Genomic DNA, 16992 nt, shown 5'->3' with positions numbered 1-16992 from the left:
CCAATTTTCTATAATGAGGATAAATTTTTAGTTATAAAAACAAATAACTTTAAAGAAAAAGTGCAGGATTTAATCATACCTGACAGTGATGGTATGTCTATAGCTTGGAAGAAGTTTTTCCATATTCAAAAACCTGGTGATTTCTTCAAGAATGAGTCGCACATCAGGACTCAAGTTGTCCACGGTGCGAACTTCATTATTCACACTAACTGCAGGTGTCACGGAGTTGGCAAGGGCATCAATCATTTCTGCACGATAATAGTTATCTGAAAACTAAGCCAAAGAATAATATAAGAGGCAGTAACAAAATTCACATTTTTATTAATTAAAAAATAAATTATGCATAACTCAAAAACATAATTTATCTGAAAACATACGCAAGTTCTCATAAACACTCAACTATGTACATTACAGAGAAAACAGAGTGGAAAAAAAAATTCACTGGTCATGGATACGTTAATTTGCTGAACAAATATTTACTACAGGTAAAGCACTCTTACAGTAACCCAGCCAGATTCTTCTAGAAGGAAAACCACAGTACACAAATTCTGCTCATAACCACAGAGTTTCAAATAAGTTATTTAGTGTTCTACTTTCATACACAAAAATACAACCATGGATCACCATATATTTGAAGAAAGCATCAACATAAAAAACAGACCAGAATTTTCATGTCATCCAGCAAGTTCACTCCTAAGTATATACCCAAAAGACTTGAAAGCAGGGACTCAAACACAGATCTTTTACATCAATGTTCATTACAGCATTAGTCACAATAGCCAAAAGGCAGAAATCATCTATGTGGAAACCAACAGATGAATGGATAAACAAAATGTGGTACATCCATACAATGCAACAGCGACGATAAGGAAATGCATAAAGAGAAGAGTTTATTAGTGATTATCAGGGGCTGGGGGAAAGGAAGAATAGGGAGTTGTTACTTGAGGGCTACTGAGTCTGTCTGGGGTGATGGGAGACTTTTGGATATGAGTAGTGGTGATGGTTGCACAACACAGAGAATTTAATTAATGTCAATGAATTGTACATTTGAAATTGGCTAATATGGTGATTTTTGCCCTATATATATTTTACAATAAAATTAAAAACAAAAACAAAGCAACTTGGAGAAAAGAGTACCCAGGAAAAAGAAAACCAGCAAAAATAAAAATTAATATTGTCTGAGAAATAACCAATGGTATAGCTTCCAATGTTTTTCCTGTTAGGTGTCATCAAGTTGATTCTCATAGCGACACTATCTACAACAGAACGAAACACTGCCCTGTCCTGCACCATCCTCACGATCGTTGCTAATGTTTGAGCCCACTGTTGAAGCCACTGTGTCAATTCATCTCATTGAGGGGCTTCCTCTTTTTCAATGACCCTCTACTTTACCAAGCATGATGTCCTTCTCCAGGGACTGGTCCCCCCTGATTACATGTCCAAATTATATGAGATGAAATCTCGCCATCATCCTCACTTCTAAGGAGCATTCTAGTTGTACTTCTTCCAAGACAGATTTGTTCGTTCTTCTGGCAGTCCATGGTATATTCAGTATTCTTCACTAGCTCCATAATTCAAAGGAATCGATTCTTCTTCAGTCTGCCCTACTCAATGTCTAGCTTTCACATGCATATGAGGCAATTAAAAATACCGTGGCTTGGGTTAGACACACCTTAGTCCTCAAAGTGACATCTTTACTTTTTAACACTTTTTGCTCCTAAAAACTTCTTGTGGTAGCTTATTTAAAATACATCTACAAATTTTTTTTTGATACTTTATTAAAAAGGTGAAAAATAATTCTCCTCTCCTTGAATGTGTGCTGAACTTAGTGACTCAATTTTAATGAACAGTTTAAAGCAGAAGTGACAGTGTGTAACTTCTGAGATTAGCTCATAAAAAGCACTGTGGCTTCCTCCTTGATCTCTCTCTTGATCACTTGCTCTGGGGGAAAGCCAGCAGCCAAGTTGTGAGACCGTATCAACCAGTCCGTGTGGCAAGGCACTGAGAACTCCTGTCAACAGCCAAGTAAGAAACCTTGTTAGAAGTGGATCCACCAGCCCCAGTCAAGCCTTCAGATGACGGTATTCCTGGCCCAGCATCTTGATTGCAACCTCAAGAGAAATCCTGATCCAAAGCCACCCATCTAAACCACTCCCAAATACATGACCCACCAAAAGTGTAAGACAGTATGTTTTGGGGTATAGAATCAAACTGATATACAGCAGTTGTTCAATAAATGTTTCATAAACACATGAAGTTCCTGAAGGCATCAAACACGTCTTCTTTCTATTTAACATAGTAAAATATCTAGCATAGCATATATTTTCCAAAGCATTTGCTGATTATGGATTGATAACAAGTGTAATGAAATAACTTTTGAATCACAGCATTCAATAAGCATTCAATACTTGTCAAATAAGTGGATAAATGCCTATAATGGTGAAAGAAAAAGGTCAAGTTCGTCAATGAATAAGTTAACCCCAAATGGGAACTATCTTCTGGGTATCACTTGGTAAAAGAAAAAAGGAATAAAAATCTAATTGTGCTGCCAGACTTCACCAAAACGAATTTTAGCTGGCTCCCCAAAATCTGATGCATTACTATCTCCACATTACAAGATGTATAAAAAACCTTTCAAAACCAACTAATCTTCCTGTTCTTCATCCACTAATTATTCCAGTAAATCTTGTTTGCATGTCTCTATCTCCAGCAAATTCAATTACCATGGACTCAACAATGACTAAACATTTCTTTAAAAACAAAACATCAATGGGCACTTTCATAATATTCATTGAGAAAGGTACCTTACCTTATTTTTTCTGTTATCATTATACTTGATTAAGTCTAAAATAAATGTTAAGACTTCTTTGGGACAGAGGTTATGAACATCTCTCAATAAAGCCATTGCTACTGGCATAGTCTGTAAAATATATATATACACATATTGTAAGCATATAATCTAATTCCATCATTACTATAGTTCATTGAATTATATATAGAAAAAGTGTTACTCTAGAGCTGACATAGCTAACCTAAACCAAACCAAAGATCCCTAGCATTCAGCCCTGTTCACTTAAAACATATCCCAAAGCATTTTAACATAGAAGAGTTGAGTAGGAAAAGAAGGGAAGGGTTAAATGAATCAATGCACTCTGCAGCCCATGCACCTTGGAAAGTATATGTAACATAAATTATATAAATTCAGTTCTGCATGCCACAGTGGAAAAGGTATGAGTTTTAGCAGTAGGCAGACCATTATTCAACTCCTCACTCTTGCACCTACTAAGCCGGATGTCTTTAACTAGTTGCTTACTGACTAGAAGCCACAGTTTCCTCACAACCATTCTGAGGATTAAATGATATAATGGCTATAATCATGTGGCATACAGTAGAGCTCAATAATCAGTCTTAGAAAATACTGATTCTCCCGTACCACTCCCACTCTCGGCCTAAGGTTTTAGGAAAAATGGTGAATTATCTAAAATCCAGCTTAACTTTCTCCTTTTCAAATTCTCATAAACAACTTCTCTAAGGAGATAGAAACATGACTCATACACTCTGGTAACTTCTACTATTAAAATGAAGGTAATTAAACTCCAGGCAGAACAACAAATGAGTAGGTATCATAGTCCCCAGGAGACAGAGAGATTCCAACTAATCCCTCTTCTTACTTAAAACGACTACCCCCTCTAAACAGGGGGCTAGAAAGAGATGGGTCCTGTGCTCGCTCGAAGGGACAGAAGCTATAGGAGCAACAAGTTAGTGTTAATGCTCTAAGATCAGCTGAGGGACTCTTTTCCATAGAAATATCTGTTCTATGCTCACTCTGCCCTTTTGTGGCTCAAATTTTATTTAGGCACCAATCTTCTCTTTCTCCTGCCCACTAGAAGTATTAAATGAAAAAGTCTAAAAGTACCATTCTTCAAGCTTTTTCGACTGCAACCCACAGTAAGAAATATACTTTATATCCCAATCTAAAACACACATATTTTAGGTGCTATATAAACTAAAAAACTAAAGATAACAAGAGCAAAAACACACGTACCTACCGTCATCGCATGTGATACATTTTGATATTGCCTATTCAGTTTTCTTTTATATATAAATAAAAATAGTCGGTCAAAACTTGAAGTTAATTTCATGACCCTCTCACTAAGGGGTCACAAGTGCCAGTTTGAAACAACGATATGTGGAAGCACAATGAAATACTGAAGGGAAGTGTCGAGTAGATAAAGAAACTGACTTGCTTCCATACCATGAATTAGTGTAATGGCAATAAGGCAGCTGAAAAGAGCATTTAAGAACGATCAAATATTCAGTTATTACATATAACATAATTGGATACCACCGGCTTCTAAGATTAAACCAATATTGCCTTTCAGCAAAGCTGAACCATTCTGAATCTGTTTTGCTGATGAAATTTACCATAAATGTATGACGATTTTCACTCAGTGCTGTTACACAATCCTTTTACCTTTCCCTCTGTATGTCTCAACTTGCCTGATTTCCCCCTTCAACATTCACTTGTTTTTCATCTGCCTCATAAAAAGGACTGTTCTTATGGTGTTTAAAATTAACCTCCCAAGCTATGCCCACACTCTTCTAACAACTTCGGAATTTGCCCCATCATCTTTCTTTTCTACTTACTTTCTCCCACTTGATTATTTCATCTCTCCCTGTCCACTGGCTTCTTCCTGTGTGCCAGGCATGCTTTTCTCCATGTATGCGAAACAAAACAAACCCAAAATGTCCTTTTCCTCAATCTTCCTTTATCTTCAATATAGCCTCCTTTCTCATTCTCTTCAACACCAAAATCATGAAAGAATAGGCTTTATTTTCTCTACCTCAACTTCACTTCTTTTCCAGTTCAGTCTGGTTATCTGATTTCTGTCTTAACTATTATTAAATAACTCAAAAAATGTTACAAATTACTTCCAAATTACCCAGTCACTGACCATCCTGCCATTCCTATATTCCTTCCTAAAACAGTGACTCTCACCCACCATATCACTACCACCTTTTCCTAAATTACCATTTACAGAAAACTTATTATGTGATAAGCATAGTGTAAAAACACATTGCATGCTTGATCTTATTCTAAAAAGATAAATATTACAATTGAGTAAACTGAGGCTTAAAAGGTTAAGAAAGTTGTCCATGTGCAAACGGCTAGTGAGCAACAGAGCTGGGACTGAAACTCAGATCTGCACCTAGAGTTCTATGCTTTATTGCTTATGATCATATAAACTGTCCATACTCTAGAAGGACTGCCATCAGAAGGACTTAAACCTCCATCCTCCATGTAACCAACCAAGAGGGCAATTTTTTCATTTCTAGTCTCTTTACTATTAGTATGGATAAAGAGATTTAGTTGCACACAGGCCACAAAATCAATGAGCAATTGCTTCAAGTTTTGGAAAAAACTGCAGAAGCAAAAAAAGAACAAAGAAAACTGTTTATAAGAACGTAAATGCACCATTATTTAAATAGCCCGCAAGTTAAACTGAGATATATAGACAGTGGAATAAAACACAATCACAAGAAAATTAGAAAGTAAACTGTACCTTCTGCAGAAAATAACTTTGGAAGCTCAAAAAGTTGTTTGTTTTCACAATGTTTGGACAAGTTTTACAACAAAACATTCTAGTGAAGAGTGACTTCATAGCTGGTGGTCCTGTCCACGTGCTCACCATTGAATTTGCAATCTGAATAATCAGAAAATGAAATCATTTCCATTACCATTACAACCAGTTCTAAATAAATAAAACAGCTTTCTAAACCTTATCAATACTACAATTTCAAATCTCGGAAATGTAATACTTTTTAGTCTTTCACCACCATTTCCAAAAAAATATACAAACTACTCACCAAAAAAAATTTCTTAATATGTGCCCTTTTTCTGTAAATTCTAAATTGCGGTAGTTATTCTTTTATGTTTTAAGGAAACATACGTTTGCAAAAAAAGGCTTCTGAGTAAGAAATGGTTTGTCTTTACTCAGACAGATACAATTCTAACACATTTCCTCAGCAGAAGCATCATCACGGATTTTAGATCAGGTTTTCATTCTACTCTAACTGAAAAATAAGCCAAGTACAGCATTCCTATTTAAGTCTGCAAGAACACTTTATAAAAAATTCATATCTTGGTACAGATATTTTTACTGTATATAAAACACATCTGTCTAAAAAGAATAAAGTCATTATTGGTTTTAAATAATATATTCTATAATTTTATGGCTTTGCTAAGAATTCAGCATGCAAGAATCACAAAGCTCTTTATAGAAGCAATGAAATTATATCCTTAGAGGATGACTATTAAAGAAAATCAGTTTTCCCTCCTGTATCTGAGAAGCACATAGGAATCCAACTACTCACTTGTCATTAAAGATAAAACAAATCTAAGACATTATATTCCATTGCAACATTGGACAAATGGGTTTAGCAGTGAGGAAGCAAGGGAGTCACTAAATGGAAATGAACCTATTATCAAGATGCTTTTTAAATACCTGGAAACCAGTATTTCTGGCCAAATTTTTGTCTGCATTTTTCTGGTTTGCATTTGTTCTACCTTCAGTTTTTTTGACTCTAAAGAAAAATATTTAGTTTTCTTAATAAATTAATTTTCTAGCATGTTAAATTATAGCACCTATGATTTTAAATTATGTATCGGTAGTATCGATTGCTAGCCCAAATCAACATGAAACTATTACCACAGTAGTATAATTAAGATTAATTGATTTCATGTACTATAAGGTAAACTACCATTTGAACCAAGGGATTTCTTACCAAATACATTTCTTGCTTTAAAAACGCTGTTTGTAATTCAATAAAACGATGAACAGTTCTCTTCAGTTTTAATACCTGACTTTTCAGTTTGACAATCAAAAAATTTTTGTGCACAGCTACTTTCAGACCAACAGATGTTTCTTTCAAATCAGTCTTATTAAAAAGCATTTGGCAAAGCTTTCAAAGGACCAGCTACCAAGTAAATTTAAAGATTATGGTGAAGTTTAACTCATTTTCAAGGGTTTAAAAAAAAAAATGCAGTAGTTACATTGTTTTTTTCTATTGTATGGAATCTCACCTTTGCAAGGCAGAAGCAAGCCGACATTCTTACTCGGTAGAAACACTGCTCTTGGTCTAATATGTCAGTGAGTGCAAGCCGAGATGCTGGAGTAGGGAACTTTTCCAAGGCTAAGATGGATTCCTGCTGTGCCACAACATCCCTCTCATAGCGGAGCTGGTACTGCCACATAAAATCTGCCTGTTCAAATTCTACCTTCCTCAGTACTGACATATCTGGGTCTATCCTTATCCACAGCAACGGGGAATCAGCACTGGAAGAAAAATACACGTTAATTTTTTTTAATTTATCATTCTATATATTTAGAAAGTAAAAACAAAGCATTTCTTAACCAGATGTCTCCTTTAGATGTGGTATTCAAGACTGCCTTAAGAGCTTTACTGTAGTCAAGTTTAAACACATTGACAATTTCACCATTATGTTTACTATATTTTAACTTTCTCACAATGTCTAATCTGTATCAGCCTTGCGGGAAAGATCTCCAAGGTTAAAAAGATAGTTATCAAACAGGATTTTGAATTCTTTATTTTCTGTCCGAAACCATTAATTTTGGGATTTTGATTTGTGTTCATGTGATATGAAAAACATGAGGCCAAATACATTTAACTTCTACAGCCTGACAAGTGACTATGGCTGTAAATACCACCCTTCACTGAACATCAGTCTGTGACTAAGAAATGAAAGTATTTATTTAACTAAATTAATTTGTTTAGTTGCCTTTCAATACTTTTTTCTTTTTTTAATGTATCCCTCACGGTGACATTTTTAAAAAGCAAGGTTTGAACTCATAATGCGGGGCATATCATGAATTTATCCTCACATACTTCTCTAAGTAACAAGCACAGTTTTAAAAACCTAGTCTGTGTCAACACTTTCATCAAAAGAACACCACTTGGAATATTAATTCAACTCACCAAAACTACTGGGTGCTCACTACGGGCAAGGTACTTGCTATGAAGAAATTAAAATTAACACTGATTCTGAAGTAGACAGTTTGTATATACACATTTTTGATAATTTGGCAAATAAATTAGTAAATATTTACAAATTTTTTACAAAAAACATAGGCACAGGGTGGATGGGTAAAATAAGACAGTTTCAGCTATACTATACTTAAAAATAGGAACACCATCAATAAATACTAGCACATAAAATTGAAGACAGTGGTTTTAAAATTGTATTTTGCAAACAGAAGTAGTCTCAAACTACCCTGGAGTCCTGGTCCAAAGACAAGGAAAATCAGTCTCAACTGGGAGCTCATTAAAAACGTAAAACATCAGGTCCTACTAGTGAAATACTAGATTAGAAACTGCATTTTAAGAAGACCCTGAAATGACTTCCATGCCCATGATAGTTTGGGAAGCACCACTCTAGAGGCCAACAGAGGAGCAAGAAAGCTGCCTAGTCAAGCTGTGCCTACCCCCACAATCATCTTGCTTTTCCTCCTAGTTTTACCGAGGCCAGGCCAGATTTATCTACTTGATTAATTATGGTTTTATATGAAATTTGTTTTTAATAAGGTTTCTGTTGCCTTTAAAAAGTTTTAAAAGCACCAATCTTGAGGCCAATCACTTTTAGAAAAGTTTAACAAGAAAAATGAGAACACAAAAAATACTGTTATCTTTAAACTTAAGTAACTTACTCCATTGCAGAAAGATCCATGTCGACTTCTTCTCCATTCATCAGTGGAATTTTTTTCTTCTTATTTCTACATTTGAGGAAAAGAAAGTTTGCAAATTGTGAGATTTCCAATTTCAAACAAGAAAAAGAGCACCTAAAGATCAAACGAAGGATTCCAGGCAACATTAAAAGACGTCATAAGGAAGAAGAGATATCAGATACAATGGAATTTAAACACAACAAAAATCAATGTCTATTTTGAAGCTGGAGGGAATGAATATTGAAACTCTCTCATGATCAAAGTTTAACAAAAAGCAGAAATGTACAATTAAATGTCAACTTAAAACCCATTATGTTCCCAAGAACATGTAACTATAATTTTATAAAAAAGAGGATCCATCAATAAAAAGAAATCCTTTTATAACAAATGTTAAAAAAAAAAAAAAGAGGCCTGATATAAGAGATAAATAATTCTAAATCATCTGCTATATGGACTGGTTACTGCAAGGCACTGTTCTATACATATGAAACAAAGCAAATGATTAATAACACATCTTAAGAGTATTAACATATATAAGATTTAAGAAAAGCAAAAACAGAAGCAACTGCTTCCATGTACATAAAACTCCTCTATCATAAAACCTAGAACATAACATACTAAAAACTTGAGTGAGGGCAAACAAAAACAAGAACACACAGCACAGTCTTCCTGTGTTCCTCACACCAAAGAATACCCAAGTGACATACTGTTACTATAGAGAAAAAAACCTGAGGAAATGTTATGAAAAAGGTAGCAGTCAGATGCTCCCATTTTTCAAGATGGATAGGACAAAAAGATTTTACTCTGAATTAAGAAAGAATTTTCTCAGAGAAAGAATGACTACAGGAAGATTTCCAAATCAGGGTTTCTGAAGGCCTCTAGAATCAACAGACATCCCCTGTCTGAAATGACCTAAACATGATCATGACTATAAGATTCCTGTTCCTGAAATTTTAACATTGCTAAACATTCCTCCAGCAAAACACAGAAATGTTCTCATCTTTCACCGTTCAGGGTACATGCAAATGGCTGAGTTAAAAAGAAGAGATAAATGATAAATATATTAAATAAAACGTAAATTATGGGACATTTTTAAAGTAAACGGGTAACGTGCCTTTTAAAGACATAAAGAATGTTCTGTAGGGGCATGGTGATATAGAGAAAACGTAGAAAGACACACAGTAAAAAAGAAGCAGGGGCTTTTCATGACATATTCAGCTCCTTCCCCTATGTGATTTTTTCATCATTTTCCCAATATTTCCTATAGATATTAATCCAACATGACTAATTAAGAATGAATCTAAGCTATTTGCTTTGAGTATTTCTTGGTTCAAAAAACTCAAGCTTCCATTGCCAGTAAGAAATGGATCCTCAAAGTCCTATCTTAAAAAAAAATTTATTCTAAGGATAAAAATGTCATCACAAACAGACAACAACCAAAGAATATTTGGCAACTTGAAGTAAAATGGAAAAGAAGATACTAGATAATATTTTCCCTATATAAAAAAAAAAAAAATTAGGGTATACGAGATTTTTAATTTGGCGTTTTAAAATGTGACTTGTAGTTCAATAACTTCAGTTTATAGTTACAATTGAAAGCCTACCTTCTGCTTTTGGAATGGCAGGGTATATCATGTTTAAGGCTGTTTTCTTCAATTTGCAATGTATGATTGAAGGATCCATCTAACTCTTGCACTGTCACTTTAAGTGGCCCCTTTAAAAAGAAACAATGTTCAAAGGCAGCAATAGAAAAATTCCAATACGTATACTTATGTGTAAAACTAAAATCCACTGCCTTTGAGTCAATTCCGACTCATAGCAACCCTACAGGACAGAGTAGAACTGTTCCAAGGGGCTCGCAAGGCTATAATCTTTACAGGAGCAGACTGCCATATATTTCTCCCACAAAGCAGCTGGTAGGTTCAAACCGCTGAGTTTTCAGTAAGCAGCTCGCTGCTTTAACCACTGCACCACCACGGCTCCATGCTTACATATAACCAAACCAAACCCATTGCACTCGAGCTGATTCCGACTCATAGCAAACTCACAGAACAGAGTAGAACTGCCCCATACGGTTTCCAAGGAGCGGCTGGTGGCTTCAAACTGCCAACCTTTTGGTTAGCAGCCAAATTCTTAACCACTGTGCCACCAGAGCTCCATGTTTATGTATACAGGTATAGAAATCAAGGTATAATACCATACAAAATATATATCTAGAGACACGGAAAGGCTCATAACGAATTCATAGGACAGAGTAGAACTAACTGCCCCATGGGGTTTCCAAGGAGCAGCTGGTGGATTTGAACTGCCGACCTTTTGGTTAGCAGCCAAGCTCTTAACCACTACATCACCAGGGCTCAACACTTATGTATACAGGTATAGGAATCAAGACATAAAATAATACTATACAAAATGTGTATCTGGAGACACAGAAAGGCTGTTACCGCCGAAGGACAGTAACCGGGAGGATTTGAGCCCACTGCAGCTATAACCGCTCTTACCTTTCATTGACACTTGGTGATTTCTCGATTTCATTTTCTGCAAACAAAACCTCATTATAAATCTTCCGACCACCTTCCCATCCCTAAGCACTTCCTATGTTGAAATTAGAAGACAGCAGTGCAAAAGACTACTTTGGAAAAAAAAAACTTACCACATATTTCTGAGTTCCAGGAGATGTATAATCTTGTTTTATTTCCAATTCCAAGACATTTCGTTTTCTATTAAATGCAAAACTTCCATAAAATTTTACCACTCCACTCTGGTCTCTGAAGAACTGTAAAGGAATCTTTACATAATGAAATGAGTATGTACTAACCAAAATAAGTTATTCACTATAGTAATAATCATTTTCAAATGCATCTCCAAGAATTCAAAGCTTGAGAAGCATACTTCATTGTAAACCAGGTGGCAAAGTATTTAAAATTCTTGTGGAAATGTTTCCCCAGATTCCAGTAACATTTCTGAAACATTAAGAAATTTGTGTTTTGAGAAAAGCAAAACTACTCTACTAGGTTATTAATATAATAGTGCTTTCAAATGCAAAAATTACAAAGTTCCAGTATACCACTCAAGTTGTGCCAACTTCTAACTGCATCTAAAAGCCATCAGACCATTGCATCTTACAAGTAATCCTACAGCCCTGTCTGGTAGATTATTTACCTCCACCACCATCAAACCTATTGCTTTACTCACACACTAAAAAGTACGTCAAATTAGGCCAAATTTTAAATAGACCGATACACATGTATATCTCAATGATCAGCAGGCACCTTAGAGGAAATAATTCATGGTTCATGGTTATTTCTAACATTATTTAGGAAGGTAAAGAATCATGACCTCTTTAGTCCCTCACAACCCTCTTCTTCTACCCTCCCCTTACACATGCACCTTATTCCCTTCCCTACCAGGAACTACTTGGAAACTCTATGGGGCAGTTCTGCTCTGTCCTATAGGGTAGCTATGAGTCGGAATCAACTCGACTGCACCAGTTTTTTTTTTTTTTTACTTTGTTAAACTGATACTGAGAAGGATACACCCACTGCTTTATTAAAGGCTGGATGTCTTTGCCAGAAACATTGGAGATGGATTTCAAAAACCCAGATGTGGAAACCAACATCTGACTCCACATATGTGACTGGAACTTCTGAGATGAAGCAGTACTAGCCAGACTTAGCAGTTTATTGAAAACCTGTAAGGACAAAAGTATCAATTAGTAAGGTCAAATAATATATATTGCTTTAAAGTCTGTACTGGACATACTTTGCACAATAACATTATTATAGTCCATAAAAAACCAAAAAACCAAACCCACCTCCGTCGAGTCAATTCCAACTCATAGCAGCCCTATAGGACAGGGTAGAGCTGCCCCATAGAGTTTCCAAGGAGCGCCTGGCAGATTTGAACTGCCGACCTCTTGGTTAGCAGCCATAGCACTTAACCACTACGCCAACAGGGTTTCATTATAGTCAATTGAAGACAATAATTTCATTTTTCTACATAATGTTCCAGTTAAAAGCTACTTAGAAATAGAAACATGTAAAAATTTAAACAAATTAAAACCATTTCTCCTATGAACTTTACTGAATTTTAATGACATATGGGAAAAACAAAGAGTTCTGTTTATTAATAATTAAAATTAATATTATAATTAACAATTATAATAAACAATGTAATACCTATAATTTATTGTACTATGAGCTTTACAGAGAATCTAAACATTATTTAAGAAGTTGCGAACACTCATTCGGATTTATACCACTACAAAAAGTTGAATGGCCCTTTATGAATCACCTCATTTAATATTTGATTCTTTATTCTAAATGCAAGGTCAAAGAGGATTAAAGAAACTTAATGTTAGGACAAACTTAAAATGCTCTTTAAAAAGATTATGAAGTTATTTTTCACCCACCTCTATGATTGTTATCAATGAAAAAAAATACTAAACATTTATAATACAGATGGTTTCTACTATCTTATTTACACCAAAACTTGCTTAAAATATGTGGCAGAATTTGGCAAAATAGTAAAATTAAACATCTTTTAAATTAATTTGCTTTTTTCCATTGAATAAATATACTGAAAACATTTCTAAATGGCACAACATCCTTAATATCAGCATTCTAAGGAATGCAGAAAACAAAATCATGTGCATAAATAGGTTTTACTTTTATCACATTCTTATTTCATTTTCATAATAATCTTTGGCTAAGTGGCACAAGTACTGATATTTTACATCTGATGAAATGCAAACAACAAAAACAAAACCCCACAGTTACATAGTGGCCAAAAAGCTAATTAATGACAGAAATCAAACCATAAACCTAGGTGTTCTGTGTAAGATAATACACATACAGAACAAACCTTTCTTTACCATTGTTAAGTTCTTAATTTTAACACTTACTTGTAACATAAATTCCATACTGATCCTATTTTCAATCAGTCTCATCACAAGGTGAGCTTTACACTGGAACATGGTGTAATATTCCCAGGATAGCGTATGTGGATGCTTTATTGAAAAGTGTAGATGTGATGCTGGACTAAAAAATATATATAGATTTATTTAATATAACAAATTTGAACATTAAATAAGCAATAAATTTCATGGCTATAACAAAACAATAAGTCAAAATCTCATAGCAACTCAAAATGCAAAGACCTAAATGATAAAGTTAAACCTATAAAGTTTCTGGAAGATAACATGGGGACAAACATTATGGGACTTACCATATTTTTATGTAAATAACGTTTGTTTGCTAATTGTGCCCTCCCCCGAGAGGTATTTTCGTAAGTGCAGCAATGCCAATTTTTTTTTAATGCTGCTATAAAAAAAAATTAGCATAGCGAGCTTATGATAATAACTTACGAGGGGAGGGGACGGATGGCAAACAAATATAGAAGGCACACATTATTTGTGTAAAAATACAGTTGTTTTCGTCAGAAACAGACTATCAACAACTCAAAATGCAAAAACAACAGAAGACAAATTAGATAACTGGGGCCTAATAAAAATTAAATACTTATGCTTGTCAAAAGACTTTATCAAAACAGTAAGAAGAGATCCTACCAACTGGGAAAAAATCTTTAGCGATGACATGTATGATAAGGATCTAATCTCTAATATATACAGAAAACTTCAACAACACAAAGGCAAATAATCCAATAAAAAAAGGGCAAAGGACACGAAAAAATACCTCACCAAAGAGGACATTCAGGTGGCCAATAAACACATCAAAAGATGCTTGCAATCATTACCCATTAGAGAGATGCAAATCAAAACTACAACGAGATACCATCTCACCTCTGCAAAAATGGCATTGATCAAAAAAAACAGAAAACAAATGCTGGAACTCTTATACACTGCTGGTGAGACCGTAAAATGGTACAGTCGCTACGGAAAACGGTATGGTGCTTCCTCAAAAAGCTAGAAATAGGAATACCTTATGATTCAGCAATTTCATTCCTAGGTATATACCCTAGAGGTCTAATAGCAGTGACAGGAATAGACATACACACCTATCTTCACTGCAACATTATTCACAATAGCAAAAAGACAGAAACAATCTAAGCGTCCATCAACGGATGAATGGATAAACAAACTGTGGTACGTACATGCAACGGAATACTATGCTGCTATAAAGAAAAATGATGAGTTTTCAAAACATCTTTTATAACATGAATGAATCTGGAGGACATAATAATGAGTGAAATAAGTCAATCTCAAAAGGAAAAATATTGTATGGTCTCACTTTTATAAAAAGACAAGAATAGTAATACATACAAAAAGCAATGTCTTTTGGTGATTAACAAGTATGGCAGGGAGAGAAAGGGAGAATCACTGTCTAAATAGCAGACACTTGTTGTTATTTTTGGTTATGGGAAAGACAATACTGAATATGGGTGAAGTCTGCACAATTTGACCAAGGTAAATGATGACACTAAGAAGTACACAAGAATAAGAGATGATTTTGGTAAATGTTGTAACATATACAATCATGTAACAACACTAATAACAACCAAAAAATACATGTGTGGTTAAATAGGTAGATATGTATGCGTATATGTGTATAGGAAGGCACGTGTGAGTATATAGGTGTACATGTACAGGAGTATCTGTAGGCATATATATGTCTACGTGTAAGTATATATATATTCATGCTGCATATATATTCATATATATAATAAAGCACATGGGGTCAGAGTTATGGAGGCTTCATATACATAACCAAATATCTTGAGGGATTGGTTTACTGGGTTTGAAGACTCAGGACCATAGTCTTGTGGTACAACTCAGTCAACTGACATTAACATATAACGTTCTACATCCTAGTTTAGCAAGAAGCACCTGGGATCTTAAAAGCTTGTGAGCAGCCATCTAAGACACATTTACTGGTCTGTACTTGTTTGGAGAAAATGAGAAAGAAGGAAATCAAAGACTCAAAGAATGGGAGACAGAATGGGAGAAAAACGTAGAACAAAACTCAAATTCCTAAAATAGGCCAGACTTACTGGACTAACAGAGACTAGAGGAATCCCTGAGACTATCGCCCTGAGATACCCTTTAAATTTGGAACTGAAACCACTCCTGGAGATCACTTTTCAGCCAAATAACAGACTGGCTTATAATATAAACATCATCCACGAGTACTGTGCTCCTTTAAATAATGATCTATCAGAGCCCTGGTGGCACAGTGGTTAAAGTGCCTGGCTGCAAATCGAAAGATCAGCAGTTTGAACCCATCAGCCACTCCACAGAAAAAAGATGTGGCAGTCTGCTTCTGTAAGATTTTCAGCCCCTGAAACCCTATGGGGCAGTTCTACTGTGTCCTGTAGGGTTATTATGAGTTGGAATTGACTCAACGGCAGTGGGTACGAGGCCAAATGGTCAACATTTACCCTAAAGCAAACATAAGAAGGTAAGGGCGGGGGGCAGAAGGGGCGCGCACGGGGAAGCAAGATTAATGGAAACAGAACCAAAACAGAAATAATAAGAATGCTAATGCATTGTGAAAAATGTGAACAATGTTACTGAACAGTATGTACAGAAATTGTTAAACGGGAATCTAATTTGCTATGTAAACTTTTACCAAAAACACAATATTTAAAAAAAAAAAAAACCTTCACAGCAATTGCATTAGTATGAGAGCAAGAAAGACTAAGAATAAACTTAACTGAAAGAAAATAACGAAATTTTAGTAAAAGGCATAAAGGAAAACTTGAATAAATGGAGACACATGCCAAGTACCTAGACAGGAATACATAATACTGTAAATAGTGAAATACAAAATACCGAAAATATTTCAATTCATCAATAAAATCAATACAATTCCAATCAACATCCCAGTGTTAAAGCATGCATAAAAAATACATTTAAGATGGAATACATATTTAACATATCAAGCAAAAACAATTATAAAAGTACTAGAAGAAAATAAAGGAAAAAAATTGTCTTCGTAATTTTGGGGTAGAAAAAATAAAATTCAAAGACAAAGATGATACGAAATTTTGATATGGTGAAAGAGATCATCCGTAAATTAAGAAAAGGGCACAGTCTAATAGCAAATATTTATGACATATATTAACATTTAAGTTGCATATCATAAGCATTAGCTTATCAATGCATTGAATACCAAGATCTAGCAGCTGGTCTATGAGTGCAAAGGATATTTTAATACATCTGCAACGGTATAACGGAAAATATTCACGATTTCTATTACTGACAATAGTCATCACATATAATAGAAACAGT

The 16992-nt window shown here is 34.7% G+C and overlaps 1 protein-coding gene across 2 annotated transcripts in view; it reads right to left on the bottom strand.

Moving 5' to 3' along the window:
- The window catches only part of TAF2 (TATA-box binding protein associated factor 2), a 94018-nt gene that overhangs the window by 49122 nt on the left and 27904 nt on the right, over window positions 1–16992 (bottom strand). For both annotated transcript variants that reach the window (XM_049853493.1, XM_049853494.1), the window contains exons 11-19: window positions 13648–13783; window positions 12281–12435; window positions 11398–11512; window positions 10349–10458; window positions 8727–8792; window positions 7085–7337; window positions 5565–5705; window positions 2810–2920; window positions 80–273 (exon numbers count right to left, since the gene is read on the bottom strand). In XM_049853493.1, the coding sequence (XP_049709450.1) occupies window positions 80–273; window positions 2810–2920; window positions 5565–5705; window positions 7085–7337; window positions 8727–8792; window positions 10349–10458; window positions 11398–11512; window positions 12281–12435; window positions 13648–13783 (1281 nt within the window). The remainder of the gene's footprint in view (window positions 1–79; window positions 274–2809; window positions 2921–5564; window positions 5706–7084; window positions 7338–8726; window positions 8793–10348; window positions 10459–11397; window positions 11513–12280; window positions 12436–13647; window positions 13784–16992) is intronic.

The sequence above is a fragment of the Elephas maximus genome, chromosome 15, assembly GCF_024166365.1.
Source record: "Elephas maximus indicus isolate mEleMax1 chromosome 15, mEleMax1 primary haplotype, whole genome shotgun sequence".
Classification (NCBI taxonomy): Eukaryota; Metazoa; Chordata; class Mammalia; order Proboscidea; family Elephantidae; genus Elephas; species Elephas maximus.
This window is presented reverse-complemented; position numbering and strand designations above follow the sequence as displayed.